Source organism: Neoarius graeffei, chromosome 2, assembly GCF_027579695.1.
Source record: "Neoarius graeffei isolate fNeoGra1 chromosome 2, fNeoGra1.pri, whole genome shotgun sequence".
Classification (NCBI taxonomy): Eukaryota; Metazoa; Chordata; class Actinopteri; order Siluriformes; family Ariidae; genus Neoarius; species Neoarius graeffei.
This window is the reverse complement of record NC_083570.1, coordinates 41,462,303-41,481,547: the sequence shown is the minus strand read 5'-3', so window position 1 is coordinate 41,481,547 and position 19,245 is coordinate 41,462,303. Positions and strand designations below refer to the sequence as shown.

General features: G+C 42.6%; 1 protein-coding gene across 9 annotated transcripts in view; it reads right to left on the bottom strand.

The window, feature by feature from the left end:
- adgrg6 (adhesion G protein-coupled receptor G6) overlaps window positions 1-19,245 on the bottom strand; it is a 93,164-nt gene that overhangs the window by 25,491 nt on the left and 48,428 nt on the right. For 7 of the 9 annotated variants that reach the window (XM_060914235.1, XM_060914239.1, XM_060914240.1 and 4 more), the window contains 10 exons: window positions 15,043-15,116; window positions 13,512-13,564; window positions 13,365-13,406; window positions 13,153-13,286; window positions 12,223-12,337; window positions 11,996-12,084; window positions 11,683-11,884; window positions 3,511-3,676; window positions 1,731-1,871; window positions 1,544-1,561 (listed from right to left, as the gene is read on the bottom strand). In XM_060914235.1, the coding sequence (XP_060770218.1) occupies window positions 1,544-1,561; window positions 1,731-1,871; window positions 3,511-3,676; window positions 11,683-11,884; window positions 11,996-12,084; window positions 12,223-12,337; window positions 13,153-13,286; window positions 13,365-13,406; window positions 13,512-13,564; window positions 15,043-15,116 (1,034 nt within the window). The remainder of the gene's footprint in view (window positions 1-1,543; window positions 1,562-1,730; window positions 1,872-3,510; window positions 3,677-11,682; window positions 11,885-11,995; window positions 12,085-12,222; window positions 12,338-13,152; window positions 13,287-13,364; window positions 13,407-13,511; window positions 13,565-15,042; window positions 15,117-19,245) is intronic. The other 2 variants (XM_060914238.1, XM_060914244.1) reach the window with 1 other exon arrangement.

The following is a 19,245-nucleotide window of genomic DNA, read 5'->3' as shown; positions in this document are numbered from 1 at the left end:
ATAGGGTTAAGGTCAGGACTTGTTTCAAGCTTAATATTACTCTGTTTTATCCATTCCACAACCAGCTTTGAGCTGATGCTGGTGGTTTGAGGTTATGCTGAAGAATCTGAGGTAGTCCTCCTTCTTCATTATTCCATCCACTTTGTGCAATGCACCAATTCCACTAGCAGGAAAACAGCCCCAGAACATGATGCTACCACCACCATGCTTAACAGGTGGTACAGTGTTGCTCTGTACCTCTGCTCATTATGGCCAAACAACTCAATATTCATCCCATCTGACCATAAAACCTTTTTCCAGAAGGCTTTTTCTTTGTCCATGTGGACATTTGCAAACTTTAGTTGAGCTTGAAGGTGCTGATTTTGGAGCAGGGGCTTTTTTCTTGGACAGCAGCCTCAATCCATTGTGATGTAAAATTTGCATGACTAGACAGTGTTCCAGCAGAATCCAGTTCATGGCAGGTCTGTGCCTTGGTGGTTCCTGGGTTGTTCTGTCCATCCAAACCAATGTCCTCTCAGTTGAGGGTAACAGCCTTGGTCTTCTTCCAGACCTTGGCAAAGTGGCTACACCTTCCAATAACTTGCACTTGTCAAACAACCCCTTTTTATATTGGCACAGAGAAGCTACCAGCTGTAGTCAATCATCGTCACTAACAGGAAGTTAAGAGGCCTTGGCAAGTTAAAATACATTTTGGAACTTTCAGCACCACTGAATTAATAGTCCAAGAGTGCATATGTAAACTTTTGACCCTGTGTTGATTTCAGAAAACCCAAAATAAATTAAACCTGGTCCACCAAATTCTTCTATTAAAGATGTATGTTATACAATCATTCTGACACAGAAAAAGAACAGTTCAAAGAAATCACTGAAAGCCCAATATTGCCATGACATTTATGTCAATGATGAGTGTGTGTAAATTACAGTACCAGATAAAAGTTTGGATATATCCTTTAATTCAATGGGTTTTCTTTATTTTTTAAATTAATTAAAAGACTTCATATCTTAAAGTAATGATGGATGTTGTTCCTCTTTACTTAGCTGAGTGGTTCTTGACATAATATGGATTACTACAGTTGTTGAATAGGGCTGTTTACTGTGTTTTTATTATTTACTATTTACTGTTTGATCTCAAACACATTAAGAAGGCAAGAAATTGTACTAATTAACTTTTGTCAAAGCACAACTGTTAATTGAAAATCATTCCAGGTGACTACCTCATGAAGCTGGTTAAGATAATGCCAATAGTGTGCAAAGCATCATCAAGGTAAACGGTGGCTACTTTGAAGAATCGAAAATATGAAACATGTTTTTTAAAACACTTTTTTGTTTACCACAAAATTCTATATGTGTTCCATATGTTATTTAATAGTTTTGATGTCTTCAATATTGTTCTACAAATGTAGAAAAAGTCACAATGCAGAAAAACCTATGAATGAGTTGGTGTGCCCAAACTTTTGACTGGTACTTTACATCTAAAATTCTACTTAAATGCATGTTATATGTTATGTTAGTACACACAATCACCAGGAATCTATTACCTTACCATTAATGATCCAAAATGCTGTAGATACAAATACCCATCAGAATTTGAGGAAATTAGACTCCTTATGAGTAACCATTTGTATTCAATATTGTGCAGAATAATTTAAATGTTACATGCTAGCAAAACAGGATAATCCAATTTACAATACAAATGAACAGACTGTAAAACTATTTGGGTTAGCACTCACCTGGAACAGCCCTGTTTTGCTGAAGAACATGAAGTTAATTCTGGAGATGATCTCAATGTCAGCCTCACTCAGGTTACGAAGCAAAGTGGCAGGTAGTGAGACACTAGCTAAGGAATTATGGATCTCTGATTCAAAATCAATCTGAAAAGAGAGAGTGGGATTGCAAAGAAGTATGTTACCTTCTTCAGAAATTCTGGCCTACATGTTAACTAATCTCCAGAAAATCATTAGTTATATAACTGGAGCAAGAGGTCACCAGAAAATATTCCTGCTTGAAGTTACTCAGAACCTGCATTCATCAAATCTTTCAGAATTTCTCATAAGAATTATGCTAAAGTGCTCTTATGATTAGAATTAGTTACAGGTCAGAGAAGAACCACTTAGACTTAGTTTCAGTGATAAATAGGTCCATGTCCTCTGCCTAAATGGTGCCCTAATACCTGAAGGCCTCCCCACACTTTGGTGACACCAGCGAGATGTAGCGAATTGATTCAGGGCACAAGGTTGTAAAAGGGAGATTTTGGGACAATCATGAATTAAATGTATTTCCACATTTTACACTATCATGACGTACCCAAGCAGTTTGCTGGTGTCCCCAGTTAGCTATGATGTTTATAGAAGAAATTACTTTTAAATAGAGAAAGTTCTTAAATGCAAAGAGTCATGGAATAAATATCATTAAATAAAAAGAAAACAATAAAAGCTACACTATATGGTCAAAAGAATGTATACCCTGACCATCACACCCATATGTGCTTATTGAACATCCCAAATTTATTCTCCCTTTCCTGTTATAATAAGCTCCACTCTTATGGGAAGGCTTTCTACTAGATTTTGGGGTGTGGCTGTGGGGAGTTGTGTTCATTCAGAACATTAGTGAGGTCAGACACTGATGTTGGTTGAAGACACCCGGGGTGCAGTCACTGTTCCAGTTCATCCCAAAGGTGTTTGGTGGAGTTGAGGTCAGGGCTCTGTGTAGGACACTCAAGTTCTTCCACACCAACCTTAACACACCTTGTCTTCATGGAGCTCGCTTTGTGTACAGGGGCATTGTCATGCTGGAACAGGTTTGGGCCTCTTAGTTCCAGGGAGGGGAAATTGTCATTTTACAACATTTAAAGACGTTCTATAAAATTGTGTACTTTGCAGTAACAGTTTGTGGTAACTGTGGGGAAGAGACACAATGGTGTGATGGTCAAGGTTTCACATGCTTTTGGGCACATAGTGTATTTGATCTGTGTGCGTGTGTGAGAGCGAGAGAGAGTTCTCTGTTATCTGTAAGTTCCACAATAATGAGTTAACCTGCCAAGTGACATTATAAGGAGGCTTTTTAATCACCGTCTTTAACTCTGGTCTTTTAACAAAGCACAATATGCTAAATCTCTTCACCATGGATAAATTGGTAGAAATAAAGTGCATTCAAAGTAGCAGTATAGTGTATGAGTAATTCATGTTCAAGCCCATATGCACAAAGCATGGAGAAACATGGACAACTTTGTCTGGTCAACTTAATTTCATTTGTTTAATTTCATCAAATTTGAAACGTGTTTATTTTGAAAAATAAATAAATAAATAAACAAACAAATTCATGAGGCAAAACCTCAAATAAATGTGTTGTATTGTTTTGAGTGCAATACAAGTCAAAGATTATTTTCAAATCATTGTTTTCAGTTTTAATTTTGACATACCGGCCCAACTTTCTCTGATGTTATGTGTACACATGTAGTATAGTATGTAGCAAGCAGTTATGGCTAAAAAGAAAATAGACAGACAAGTGTACCTGAGGGTCTGAGGAATTCAGAGCCATAAAGACACTGAAATTGGCTCCACTAAAACTGCTAGTGTTGACAGCAGAGATTCCCACTACCAGGTTCTTGGATGTGATGGTCAGGGAAGGACCATCAAACTCAATCTTCTGCACAAGCTTGTCCATGGTTTTCAGTGCCCTGAATTAAAGAAAGAAAGAACAGAGGAAATAACTGTGGCAGCGGGGGCATGGCCGAGCATTGGTTTGTGAATGGAGGGCGGGGCCAGGGAAGGTGAGTGGCAAAGTCAGTACACCTGTTGTCAATTAATGTTATGTCTGATTGTTTTGCAGTGACAGCAGAGGATAGAAAAGGAGGGAGAGAGCAAAGAGAGTGGATCTCTCCTGACCAGAGCACATGCCTGTGTGTTATGTGTGTGTATGTCAAAGCAAAAGCTGAAAAGCGAAAGTGAGAAATGCAAAAATAAAGTCAGCACTTAACCTCATTTCACACCTGCTGTGCTTCAGTATTCCACCCACATCAGGGTCTTACTACAGTGGTGCCGAAACCCGGGACACTGAAGCGGACCACACATGCGGTCCTCCCCACTTAAGGACTTGATCCAGGCCCTCACTGCTACCCAACAGAGCCAGCACTAAGCACTGATTGCCCTCCGAAAGGAACAGGAACAATGCTTTGAAGGCTTGCTGCTGGTCCAGCAGGAAGATCGCCAGGCCTTCCGGCACCTGCTTACATCGGTGGGGTCCTCGACCACCACTGAAGCAGACCCTCCCCATGTCACCCTCACCAAGATGGGGTTGCACGACGATCTGGAAGACTTCATAGTGCTCTTTGAGCAAGTGGCCGAAGTATGGGGGTGGCCGGTCAAGCAGTGCATGGCGAGCCTATTACCGCTACTGTCTAGAGAGGCACAGCTCACCGTGCAGCAGCTCCCCATCAACAGTTGGTTCATCTACGCAGACCTGAAGCAAGCCATCCTGCAGCATGTCGGCCCAGAACAACCATTCCAGCACTTCCAGACGCTGACATTGGAGGATGTCAGCTGGCCGTTTGCATTCGGCCAACAGCTCTGGGACACCTGCTGGCATTGGCTGAAAGCAGACGACTGTGACGCCAACAGGATCATCGACCTGGTGACAATGGAGCAGTTCATTGCACGACTTCCAGAAGGAACAGCGAAGTGGGTCCAGTGTCACTGGATCAAGCCATCGAGTTGGCAGAGGACCATTTGGCAGAGGTTCCGGCAGCAGGCAGACCTGCCACTTTCTCTCTTTTTCTCTCTCCTCCTCCTTCCTCCTCTTTCTCCTCTTCCTGTCCCTGCCCCATTCCCCTACTGCGGAGGCAGGGGCCGGCTCCCCCCAGTCAGTCTGCCACACCCATGGTGTCCTCCCATCTTCCCCTTCTGTGTCTGTGTCTTCTCCCCCCCAGGTGAGTGACTCCCATAACACTGATGCAGAGGTGAAGCCTGGGCCAGCATGCTGGCGCTGCAGAGAGCCCAGGCATCTCCAGGGTCAGTGCTCCGCGATAGAGGTAGGAGCTGTGGTCCAGATCCTCGATGCACCAGAGACTGCCCTTGATCAGGCCGGAGCGTATTGTACACTGGTGAGTGTTCAAGGGGATACGTATCACGCATTGGTGGATTCCAAGTGGTGAAGGTTTTGTGTGTGCACGGGGATGTTCACGAATATCCACTAGTGTACATCCACATTCTATTTTGGGGTGAAAAGCATAGCGTAAAGGCGGCAGTTAACCTGCGTCTCACCCACCCACTGATTCTGGGAACTGATTGGCTGGGATTTAGAGGTTTTAATGGAGCACGTAGTAGTGGGCGGGTTCTGCAGCAACATGTCATGGGGGATCCTGGTGTGGCATTGACTGGAGAAGCTGTCACTGCATCGTCTATGTCAGCACTACATCAGGGCGATATGAGGAGTGGGGAACAGGCCTCCCCCTCCCTCTCTCAGGGGTTCCCTCAAGGATTTCCCATTAGAGCAGACATGAGATGAGACGCTGCGTCATGCATTTGACCAAGTGAGAATAATTGATGGTCAACCCCTCCAGCCAAATGCGACACCCTCCTTCCTGTACTTTGCAATTATTAAAGATAGGCTGTTCTGAGTGACGTAGGACACTCAAACCAACGAACAGATAACCCAGTTGTTAATCCCAAAGAGTCATAGGGAACTCGTATTCCATGTGGCTCACTTTAATCTGATGGCTGGACATCTAAGTCAGGATAAAACACTTGCCCGAATAATGGCTCGATTCTATTGCCCAGGGATTTGCAGGGATGTCCGTCGGTGGTGTGTGGCGTGCCACGAATGCCAACTAGTAAATCCAGCGGCCACTCCAAAAGTGCCTTTGTGACCTCTCCCCCTAATCAAGACCCCCTTTGAGAAAATTGGCATGGATCTTGTCGGGCCATTAGATCAGTCAGCACGGGGATATCACTTTATTTTAATCCTGGTGGACTATGCAACGTGATTTCTGGAAGCTGTGCCTCTCCGCAATATTTCAGCACACAGTATAGTGGAGGCACCATTCCACATTATCTCCCAAGTCGGGATTCCCAAAGAAATCCTAACTGACCAAGGGACTACGTTTATGTCACAAACACTTCGCGAGCTGTATGGGTCATTAGGAATTAAATCCATCCACACCAGTGTTTATCACCCACAAACTTAAGCTTAGTGGAACAATTCAATCAAATACTTAAAAATCTAATTTGGAAATTTGTAAGTGAAGATGCACGTAATTGGGACAAATGGATTGAGCCCCTGTTATTTGCAGTACGAGAGGTCCCACAAGTCTCCATGGGATTTTCTCTGTTCGAATTGTCATACAGGCATAAGCCTCGCAACATTTTGGACATGCTGTGGGAAAATTGGGAGGAGGGACCTTCACCAAGTTAAAACAAAATTCAGTACATTCTTGATCTGCGTGTGAAGCTCCACACCCTCACACACTTAACCCAGGAGAATTTACAGAAGGCACAAGAACGTTATGCCCGGTGGTACAACAGGGGCATGTGCCTTAGAGAGTTCGCCCCAGGAGACAAAGTACTCATGTTACTGCCCACTTCGAGCTCTAAATTAGTTGCCAAGTGACAAGGGCCCTTCAAGGTCACATAGCAAATCGGGGATGTCGACTATGAGGTGAGGCACATGGATAGGGGAGGGGAACTACAAATATACCACCTCAACCTGCTAAAACATTGGAACAAGGGGGTCCTTGTGGCATTGGCATCAGTAGTTCCAGAGAAGGCGGAGCTGGGACCGGAGGTAAAAACAAAAGTAACTACTCAAACCACTCCGGTGCCCTGTGGAGACCACCTTTCATCCGCCCAACTCACAGAGGTTGCCAAGTTGCAAAAGGAATTTTCCAATGTGTTCTCGCCCCTTCTCAGCCATGCCCACCACATTGAAATGCCCCCGGGGTGGTGGTGCGTAGCCACCCATACTGTTGACCCAAACACAAGAAAAAGGTGGTTCATGACAAACTCAAGGCCATGCTTGAAAGGGGCATAATCAAGGAGTCCCACAGCGACTGGAGCAGCCCGGTGGTCCTGGTTCCCAAGATTGACAGGTCGGTCTGGTTCTGTGTGAACTACAGAAAAATCAACAGTGTCTAAATTTGGCACATACCCAATACCTCACATTGATGAGTTGCTCAACCGATTAGGTGCTGCTCACTTTTATTCGACACTGGATTTGACAAAGGGATATTGGCAGATCCCCTTGACTCCTCTATCCCGAGAGAAAACGGCCTTTTCCACACCATTCGGATTACACCAATTTGTCACACTTCCTTTTGGGTTATTTGGGGCTCCCATCATGTTCCAGCGGCTCATGGACAAGATCCTCCACCCCCACACTGTCTATGCAGCAGCCTACCTCGATGACAATTATATATAGCAATGATTGGCTGCGGCACCTAGAAAACCTTAGGGGTATGGTGGGTCATCTAGAACACCTTAGAACACCTAGAGTTGCTGAGGCATGTGTGTCTCACAACTAACCCAAAAAAGTGTGCTGTTGGGTGAGTGGAAGTATGGTATCTGGGTTTCCACTTGGGTCATGGGCAGTTGCACCCCCAAATTGACAAGACTGCAGCGATTGCGGCCTGCCCGAGATCCAAGACCAAAAAAGGGGTGAGACAGTTCCTGGGGCTGGCTAGCAATTATCGCAGGTTCATACCTAATTATTCAAACGTCACCAGCCCGCTGACTGATCTCACTAAAAAGGGGGCACCAGATCCAGTCCAGTGGATGGACCAGTGCCAACAGACCGTCACCAAGGTAAAAGCTGCACTGTGTGGAGGGCCACTTCTACACTCCCCTGACTTCTCTCTCCCTTTGATTTTATAGACAGACGCATTGGACAGAGGGCTGGGGGCCATTCTGTCCCAGAAGGTGAGGAACGTCCAGTACTGTACATCAGTCATAGGCTCTCAATGCATGAAAGTAAGTACAGCACCATTGAGAAGAAGTGCCTGGCCATCAAGTGGGCAGTCCTCACCCTCCGATACTACCTGTCAGGATGCCCTTTCACCCTCTGTTCGGACCACACACCCCTCCAGTGGCTCCACTGCATGAAGGATGCCAATGTGCGGATCACCCATTGTTATCTTGCCCTCCAGCCATTTAAATTCAAGGTGGTCCACAGGCCGGGGCCAGATAGTGGTGGCAGACTTCCTGTTCCATCGGGGGGGGAGAGTCCGCTGCAGGCCAGACAGCTCCCCGGCCTGAGTCAGGCAGTGGGGGTATGTGGCAGCGGGGTTGTGGCTGAGCGTCAGTTTGTGAAATGAGGGCGGTGCCAGGGAAGGTGAGTGGCAAAGTCAGTACACCTGTTGTCAATTAACATTGTTTCTGTGTGTTTTGCAGTGACAACAGAGGGTAGAAAAGGAGGGAGAGAGCAAAGAGAGAGGCTTTCTCTTGACCAGAGCACATGCCTGTGTGTGTGTGTGTGTGTGTGTGTGTGTGTGTGTGTGTGTGTGTGTGTGTGTGTGTGTGTGAATGCAAAAGCTGAAAAGCGAAAGTGAGAAACGCAGAATAAAGTTGGTGCTTAACCTCATTTCACGCCTGCCACGCTTCAGTATTCCACCCACATCAGGGTCTTACTACAATAACATCTTAATATGAGACGAGAGGACCGATGTTTTTATGGATTAAGTTGAGCATGAGCTTATGCTTCAAACCATAGTAAGAGATCTTTACACAAAAAACGCTGCATGTGCTGAATCAAATGCTATCTTATACCAAAGGTACCAACTAATGAGTGTGGAAGCCATATTGTACACTGTGTGCACAATTATTAGGCAAGTGAGTACTCTGACCCTACCATTATTTCTATGCATGTTTTCCAACCGCAAGCTAGATACACTTAAATGCTAATTGGATTTAAGCATTCTCAGGTTGTATTTATTTGTGTAATGAGGGAGGGTGTGACCTAAAGTCATTAATACCCTATATTAAGGTGTGCATAATTATTAGGCAGCTTCTTTATCTCAGGCAAAATGGGCCAAAAAAGAGATTTAACAGACACTGAAAAGACAAAAATTGTAAAATGCCTATCAGAGGGATGCAGCACTCTTGAAATAGCTAAGCTATAGAAATGTGAGCACAGAACAATCAAACGTTTTGTTGCAAATAGTCAACAGGGTCGCAAAAAATGTGTGGAGAAGAAAAGACACAAATTAACCACAAAAGACTTGAGAAGGATTAAACATGAAGCTACCAGGAACCCATTATCCTCCAGTGCCACAATATTCTAGAACTGCAACCGGCCTGGAGTGTCCAGAAGGACAAGGTGTTCGGTGCTCAGAGACATGGCCAAGGTAAGGAAGGCTGAAACACGACCACCACTAAACAAGACTCACAAGTTGAAATGTCAAGATTGGGCCAAGAAATATCTGAAGACAGATTTTCCAAAGGTTTTATGGACGGATGAAATGACAGTGACTCTGGATAGACCAGATGGATGGGCCCATAGCTGGATAACTAATGGACACAGGGCACTTTTGCCGCTTTTCCACTACAAACGCGGCTGAGTCGGGCTGAGCCATGCCGTACTGAGTCGAGCTGAGCGGGGCTGTTGGAGTTGCATTTCGACTACAACCGCGCTGAACCGTGCTGGCTGGAAGTGGGTGGACACATTGGGTGGAGTTAGCGAAAGTGGGTGGACGTCACGTGATGTCGTTAAGCGGCGCAAACAGTGACATCAGTGAGCTTTTAAGCCAGGGGTGTCAAACCTGATCCATAAAGGGCCTTGTGGCTGCAAGTTTTCATTCCAGCCATGCAGCAGCACACCTGACTTGGCTCATTCAATCAACTGAACTGTCTTCACACAGTCAAATACTTGCAGCCACACCCACCCTTGATTAAAGGGTGGGTGTGTCAGTTGATTGAATAAGCCAAATCAGGGTGCTGCTGCATGGCTGGAATGAAAACCTGCAGCCACACGGCCCTTTATGGATCAGGTTTGACACCCCTGTTTTAAGCGGTAGTCTCACGACCCGGATAGTAAACAATAAACATGGAGGACATGGAGTCGTTAGTGTTGCTGGTCTTGGTGCTGTGGCTTGTTGTCACCGACAACGCCAACAGATACTGGCAAGAGCGTATAGATGAGGCGAGGCGCATAAGGCTTCAGAAATTCTCATAATTCGTAATTCTTCTTCTTCCGGGTTTACGGTGTTTACAGATCCCAGCGTGCTCGCGGGGCGTGTGTGGGCATGTGAGGACACTCCTCCTCACCAATCAGTGCACAGGGGAGTGTCTGCTCACGCCCCCAGCCTCACTCGGCACGGTTTGGCTCGCTTCAGCCCCACTCCAAAACGGTGCGAGTTTTAGGGGCTAAGCAGGGCTGAAGCGAGCTGAGTCGTGCTGTTCTGAAGTAGTCGAAACGCGAGCCGTGTCGGGCTGAAGTGAGCTGAAGCGAGCTGAAGTGAGCTGAAAAAGGGTAGTGGAAAAGGGCCATTTGACTCAGACACCAGCAAGGTGGTGGAGGGGTAATGGCATGGGCTGTTATTATTAAGGATGAGCTAGTTTGACCATTTCAGGTTGAAGATGGACTTAACATCAACTTCCAAACCTACTGCCAGTTTCTAAAAGATACATTCTTCAAGCAGTGGTATGGGAAGAAGTCTGCATCATTCAAGAAGGCCATGATTGTTATGCAGAACAATGCACCATCACATGCACCCAAGTACTCCACTGCTTGGCGAGCCCACAAAGGCCTTAAAGATGACAAAGTAATGACATGGCCCCCTTCCTCACCTGACTTAAACCCTATTGAGTACTTGTGGCCCCTTCTTAAGCATGAGATTTACAGCGAGGGAAGACAATACACCACTCTGAATAGCATTTGGGAGGCCATGGTTGCTCCTGCACAAAAAGTTGATTGTCAACAAATCAAAAAACTAACAGACTGGATGGAAGGCTCATGGCAGTTATTGAAAAGAAGGGTGGCTATATTGGTCACTGAATATTTTTGAAATGCTAGAAGTGTTTATTTGTTAATTCTGAGTTGTTTATTTGTTACACTGAAAATTAAAATAAACAAGTGAGATGGGAAACTTTAAGCTTTTCATTTAGTTGCATAATAATTCTGCACACTAAATGTTGCCTAATAATTCTGCACACTTATATATTCCCCTGAGAAGGCCTAAACTCCCCTTTCCTTTGTTAATCATTCTGGTTTTAGGTTTATTAACAATTTGGATTGACTGAGAGCACTGTATTTGTTCAACGATAAAATTAATCATCAGGAATACAACTTGCCTAATAATTGTGCACACAGTGTAAAATTAACCCAAATATGCAGTGATTAATGTCATAATTAAAACTAGGACAATTCTTGCCTACTCTAAACCCTTATTGGATTTTTTTTTTCAAATCTTGCCATCTTCTCAATCATAATGGTATATCAGCAGCATCAGTAACTTTATTTCTTTTTAAGCTGCAGCAAAGAAAAAAAAATTGAGTTTTCAGTCTGCATGTTCTATCCCCATGTTCTAACCATGTTTTTCATGGTTAACAGTAAGTGCTTGTGTTCAGAGGAAGTGGTCTAGATGATAGTGAAAACCCCAGTGTCTGACACAGGTGATTGAATTAGGTTTCATAGCATTGTTAAATCCACGCTGAACAGTTGCTACTGTCATTCTTTAATAGCCAGAAAATAACCTACATATCTGAGGCAGCCAGCTGCACGGACTCTGAGCTGATCATCACGTTGGAAATGATGTTGATCACAGTAGAAGCCAAGGTGACATTAATTCGGGCCACATTCACCAGCTTCGTCACGACAGTAACAACCTTTGACAGCTCCACAGTGGAAAGCTCATTGTTTGTGATGTCAGCAAGTTGAACAGCTATCTCTGCAGCATTTTCTATTTCAAATAAATGCACAGTATGTGACTTAATTCATTAATCTTAAACTTTCATTTATCAGTAATCAACAAACAACAAATTATTAATTTCAAGAGTTAAAGAAATGTCACCTTGTGAAACTTCAATGTCTTCTATATCTTTGCAGTTCACGAGGTCTGGCTGATCCCAAAATGATGAATAATTTTCTGGGCTGATCATGCTGAGAGGGAGAAAAAATGTTCACACACATGTTCAGGGCAAAAAAGAGGATCAAGAAGATTGTTTGCTTTGCAATCCCTGACATCCATAATTAGTGCAGTACTGTTCAATTATACTGTAAAGTCCATTATCTACACACCATGTCCTAGATGCATTCTCTTCTTTGTAAGGGAAGCAGGGAATGTAATGTGTGACTGATGGTCTGCTCTCTGGCCATTTATAATGCAGTGGAGTCTCTTCCACCTGACAATTTTCTGGAGAAGCAATCAGACACAATGATTATATGGCTGCACAAGATTACTAGAGGATTCCAAATATTTAATGAGTAAAGTTCCAAATATTTAATTAGTAAGATTACTCAAGCTTCATTTTATGTATGATAGTTGTATTTAAATTCAGTTCAAGGCTGATAGTTTCATATTTAACTATTAATTTGAATTCAAATCTAGGGTATAGGGTATAGATCATTTAACACATTAATAAATTATACAAAAAAATGATTGCTGGAAATAAACAATTAATTGTGTGTTTTAGCTGAAGCTCAAAATATCATCTTAAAGGGGCAGGTTCACCCTTCCCAGAATTCTCTGCATCAAGTAGTGAGTTATCATTTTTGAATGTAGCAATATTCCAAAAGCAATCCACAACAATGCTGTGACATCCTAGGCAATACAGTTTAAATTGTAACATGAACTTGAAGATATTTTCTCAAAGTATCTATATCTTAATTTTTCTGACCAATCCATTCTGTTTTCTGTAATTTGTAATTAACCTGAACTAGCCTCGGCTGTCCCATAAGAAGCCACAAAGGCAAGAAAAGATAAGGCATATTTTGTTCAAAGCTTCCACATGTGAGACAGAGATGAGGAAAAAGTTTGAGATGGGGTTTCGACGGGATCACTAACAGTGAATTTGCAGAAGTTTTGCTGGACAGAAGGCTAGCAGGTAGCATTCACGTGCTTTCAAAACATTCTGGGAGGGGTGAGCCACCCCCTTTGAGCTTTAAAAATATGTTTTAGGAGACTCAAAAGAGATGTAAATATGATTGGAAGTTGATTAAGGTTCATACCAATTGCATTTACAGCTATATTATCTAGAGTAAATCTGGTTGCAGGAACGTTCTTGAGCCTGTTCTGGATGTCAGCATCTGTCAGAAGTTTGCCTGTTGTATTTCTGTACACCAGCAGGGCCTTACAAGTGTATCTAGAAAAACAACAACACTATACTGCATAAGTAGGGTATAGTGTATATATAAGTATAAGTAAAGGTATAATGCATTACCTATTGCTTGTAGTACTAGAGGAGTCAGTGCTAGGTAGAGTGCTGGGGGAAAAAGAGAAACTTGTCTAAGAACATTGATAACAATAACAACAATGTGAATATCTGCTGATATCCAGTGACATCAGAAAGTCAGTGAATCTTTCTCACCTTATATTAGTTACATAAATAGTGTGGTTCCAGTCCTGGAATGTTTGGTTCAACTGTAGGAAGGTACAAAAATAAATAAATAAATAAATAAATAAATAAAAATGTGTGTGTGTATATATATCATTCATCTCATTATCTCTAGCCGCTTTATCCTGTTCTACAGGGTCACAGGCAAGCTGGAGCCTATCCCAGCTGACTACGGATGAAAGGCGGGGTACACCCTGGACAAGTCGCCAGGTCATCACAGGGCTGACACATAGACACAGACAACCATTCACACTCACATTCCCACCTACGGTCAATTTAGAGTCACCAGTTAACCTAACCTGCATGTCTTTGGACTGTGCGGGAAACCGGAGCACCCGGAGGAAACCCACGCGGACACGGGGAGAACATGCAAACTCCGCACAGAAGGCCCTCGCCGGCCATGGGGCTCGAACCTGCACCCCATATATATATATATATATATATATATATATATATATAAAGACATGAGCGTTTTACTGGGAAATACATCACTTGTATTTTTCATACAAACTATATCCGGGACATTGAATAAGATATTTTCCAAATTTGGGTACTTTTTGTTTGTGAATGTGTCTATATAATAAAAAGAATATCACACACTGGCTTGAAGATATGAAGTTTATGTTTATCGTGTTGAAAAACTCACATTTTTCATTCAAAATACATCATGGATTTGAGTGACATATTTTCCGATATCTTCACTCTGATGACATCAGCCCCAGTGTTTTCCTGCTGACTAGATGTTTGTTGTCAAAATGGCGAACTGGTTCATAATTAAAATTCTTTTAATTAACTTGTGCCTTTTTTTGTGTGGCTGTGTCTATATAATGAAACAATATTACATGGTGGGGTGGCACAGTGGTGTAGTGGTTAGCGCTGTCGCCTCACAGCAAGAAGGTCCGGGTTCGAGCCCCATGGCCGGCGAGGGCCTTTCTGTGTGGAGTTTGCATGTTCTCCCCGTGTCCGCGTGGGTTTCCTCCGGGTGCTCCGGTTTCCCCCACAGTCCAAAGACATGCAGGTTAGGTTAACTGGTGACTCTAAATTGACCGTAGGTGTGAATGTGAGTGTGAATGGTTGTCTGTGTCTATGTGTCAGCCCTGTGATGACCTGGTGACTTGTCCAGGGTGTACCCCGCCTTTCGCCTGTAGTCAGCTGGGATAGGCTCCAGCTTGCCTGCGACCCTGTAGAACAGGATAAAGCGGCTACAGATAATGAGATGAGATGAGATATTACATGGTGGTGTGAAGATATGAAGTTTATCTTCTCAACTTGAAAAATATTTCACTTGTTTGCTATGCTTAGTCATGAAATATCTTAACCACTCAAAGATAAACTTAATATCTTTGCACCACCGTGTAATAATAGTGAAAAATACAAGTAAAAATCCATTAACACCACAATATATTATGTAGTTTAATCATCATCAGTTTGGAATCTAAATCCAAATATGTTGACTAATCACAATACAGATGTACATTAGATATACAGCCATATTCCGTCATACCCATTGTGCTATGGATTCATCTGTGATGTGTTGGTCATCTGAGACAATTAAAGAAATCCTGTAGTAGGTAAACTCTGAAAATTAAAATAGGAATAAAGATCAATTTGTTTAATAGAATAAAGATGACATTAGTTAGTAGTGACAAAATCTTTTAGTAGTGTGGTAGTCTGTGTAGCACAGCAGTAGGGAAATAAAGAGACAACTCTGAATAAAATGCACATTGTTAGATACAGTATTTGTTTTAATATAATTCTATTTACTTATCATTTTTGTTTTATTGCATAATCCTTTTGTCCAGGAGTATTGCATACTCAATCATTTAAAGGGCCCATATCATCAAAAACTGTTTTCCTTAATCCATACATTATATATTTTCAAACTAAACTGACCAGCAAATTTTAAATTCTGCACAGTTGTGATATCACTGCAACAGTTAAAGAACATGTACATATGACATCCTGTTCTGTAGGTGCGATCCACCCAATCATGCTGAAGTGATTCTAAATCACATTTAGAATTTAAATCTAAATAATTTTTAAAAATGTATTTTAGACATTGCCACCCAAATTAGACCTAACAGCAAATTTGTAAATAGTCTAATTCATTATTGTTGAGTCTAGATTTAGTTAGTGACTACTCAGTGTGAACAGTGAACATTAAATAGTTTCATCCAGGTCCTGTGGCTGAACACTGATTCACGTCAGTCAGGGTAGCAACTGCATTTTCCTAAATTTGGACTGTAACTAATGGCGGAAATGAAAAGACATCCAATTTTTGTAATATAAGCCTAGTTTTGGGGTTGCTGACATTCAACAGTACATTTAAGTGAGATCTGTGAGTTTTGTTGGTGTACCATTACAGCTTGCTTGTTTATTCAACCATATAATGGTGTATTTGTTTTGCAGATGTCTTTATTTATCTCCTCATTTTTTCCATACACTTGTGCACCCTAGGCCACAAGCATGGTGTAATTACACTCATGAAAAGGTTAACCAATCAATTCCAAATGTACAGTAAAAACAGGATGTGTTTTTCCAAAGGATGAAAAACGAGGTTGGGAAATGGTTATGTCAAATAGGGTTTTTTTTTGGTACATAAAACCATGCAAACCTTATAAAGAGACAGGAGGAAAAAGTTTGCAATATGGGCCCTTTAAAATTCAAAAGAATCACAAGCATTTTAGACAACCAAATGCTTTTATACACATCAGAAAGTGCTCTAATGTAAGCAACCTACTGCTATGCCCCACAGCCATCACAAGATGGCGGTCATGTTTTATATTGTTAGTGTAGGATTAGCGCTCAATGCATCTCTACTACATGCCAAAACCTTCTTAGGAGACTACAGAAAGAAAAATCCCTTCATCACAAAGCAATATATTTATCAATATATTTTGCCCAAGCAATAATTAAAAAAAAATTAAAGCAATTTTCAAATCTAGAAATATTTGGTATAGTGGTCTCCTATGAAAGTTGAATAATGTAAAAAAAAAAAAAAAACCACCCAACAAAATCACAAGGAGAAGCTACTGCAGCATGAATACCACACAGAAATAATTTATTGTTTGTGAAAACTATTGTTAATATCCTTCTACCCCCACTAAAACACAATCAAGAGCCTCCTAAAATCTGCAAATTTTAAAAAGCTGATTATTCCTTCCCTTTAAATCATCATTCTGTGATCAGCAGCAAAGATATGATTAGGAAGAAGCTATATCTCTTTCTAAGGACTATGTTGTTATTGGAAAACATACTGTTCCCAGTTGAAAGTCCACAATGACAAGAACTGTAAAAAACTGTTTTACATGGGCATGGGATAAATTCAGAGGAGTCTGTAGTGGTTCCATGGGTGGCATCAGTGGGCACAGAGTGCAAATCTGCAATGACTCCCTTAGGAGGGGAGGCCAGAGGAAACGTGCCATTTGTGGAGACAAAGGACTGGTCGTAAGCAGACGGGGGAGATGGATGCATTTCTCTATCTGTGGTGATGGGTTGAACAATGAGGACATTGTTGCTGTTGCTGGAGGGCTTTGCTGATTCATTCACAGACCAAAAAAGCTGCTCTGTTGTTGAGAATTGAGCATGTTTAGTATCCTGAAGGTCCTCAGTGTGGCTTCTTTCAATGCTTGTATCCACTGGATGAATGTCTAGACCAAGGCTATGTACACTTGCTTCTAATGTTGACGGCCATGATTGTCTGCTGGGAAAGGTGGAAGTGTGATGAAATTTACTAGTTACTTGAGAAAAACCTGATACATGATCATGTTCTGTGTTTGGCAAATGTGGTAAATCCACAGTCAAGATTGACATCATTGGGGAGATTGAGCTGGAGATCAGTGAGCTGTCTTTGCTCAGCAGCTTAGATTGTGAGATAGTAAGTGTATTGGGTTGAGTGTGCTCTGTAATGGCAGTACTGCTATAAGAACTAAGGAGTTGAACTGTTCTGTTGTGACAGTAAGTGCTTGTTGGATTAATGACAGCAGTACTTGTGGTTTTATAAATCTGTATCCATGGGCTGCTAATGTAACTGTCACTGTGGGTTCTTGTATACATGTAGCTGTGGGCTGATATGGTGGATTCATCAAAATCCTGAGATGGAAAAGGGAATTCAGATTCATCTCCAAGTATGTTTGAACTCTGCATCATCACTGAATAATACTGATTCCTGAAGTCAGATAGGGCTTCCTCATCTCCTGCATAGCTTCCCATCTCAGTGGCACTGTCCACTTCTGTGGCCTTCAAGGCACCAAGTGAATCAGGGGATGACATGAAACCAGAGTCAAAATTATTGTCAGAGGTTGAGCTGAACAAGGGCAGTCCATCGTCCCTCAGTGTTTTCATTTCAAAGCTTGAATTAAGGAGTGAGGAAGGAATACTGCCCCATTTGTCTGTCATGGTAGGGGTTGCAGCATGTAGTAACTCAGAACTGCCACTGACAGAAATATGAAAGGCATATGACAGACCCCACTGATCAGCCATTGAAGGATTATTGTCTTTTTGTCTGTTTAAGCTCCTGTATAGAGGCTCTAGCGGTCTGTTTACATGTGATGGCTCCAGCTCCTGGAATGAGTCTAATTTAGACTGGCTGGGCACCAATGATGCAGCAAGTGTACCCTCAGTGACCAGGTAGGAAGCAACAAGGTTAGGGGTACTCAAAGAGTTAAAGTTGTTATTGTGTGGGTTTTGGGTTCTGGGCAGGGCCAGGTCATCACTGTCTTTTGCACCAGGGGCAAGGAAGCTTTCAGCAGTGGCAAATATTGGAGCCGAGGAAATAGTGGCAAATGACAATGGACTGGGCCTGATGGCATAGTCATGTTGAACCGTCATGGCAGGCATTGGGCTGATATATAAAGTAGGATGTGCCTCTGCTCTGAGGGGATAGCTACTTTGGGAAGGATAGTGACTTGCTCTCAAAGGTTCTGTGAACAATCCTGTTTGATAAGGGATATAATCAGAGGAATACTTCAGGGAGGCAGCTATGCTTGGAGTGGTTTCTGACATTACTGCCCTGCCATAAGGTTCCTCTAAAGTTCCAGTCTGCCCATGTGCACTGATTGCAGGTTGTAGCAGAGGAGACACCTTGGTACACCCTTGTTGATGCCTCTTAACATCTGTAAAGATGCACTGAGTACCTGTAACCTCTGGGCGATCCCAGTGCACAGTGCTAATTAAACCGGGGTAGGTTGGGGATATTGCTGGCCTTGAGAGTGAGGGAGGCTCTGTTGTTTGTCCAGTTAGTCTGCTCAGTCCAGATTGGTTCATTTGCACATCTGACCCTCCTGGAGCTTTGATAAGCATCATGCTGTTCTGTGTTTCAACTTGCTCAAAGGGGGCATTGTCTGTGGTAGTAGGAACACTTGCCATTTCTAACAGCGATACGTTAGGGGTGGTAGTGGCCAGGCTTTCATCTAGAGAGTAGGTAGCATCGAATTCAAATAAACTGAAAATATTCTCATCTAAATCAATGTCATACAGAAATGACTCTGAGTCAAATCCTGATGGAAAATCAATTTCTTCAGAGCTGTTCTCGTTGCTCTCACTCAGGTCCCACTGTGGAGTCAAAGGCTTATTCTTACGATTACTGACTGAGACCACCTGGAAGGACTCAACTTTTTCAGTCTGGTTATGTGGCCACAATACGTGGGAATAGGCTGGCCTTCTAGTTGTAAAGTTTGTTTTCTTGGCATTGGTTAGTGCTCTGGGA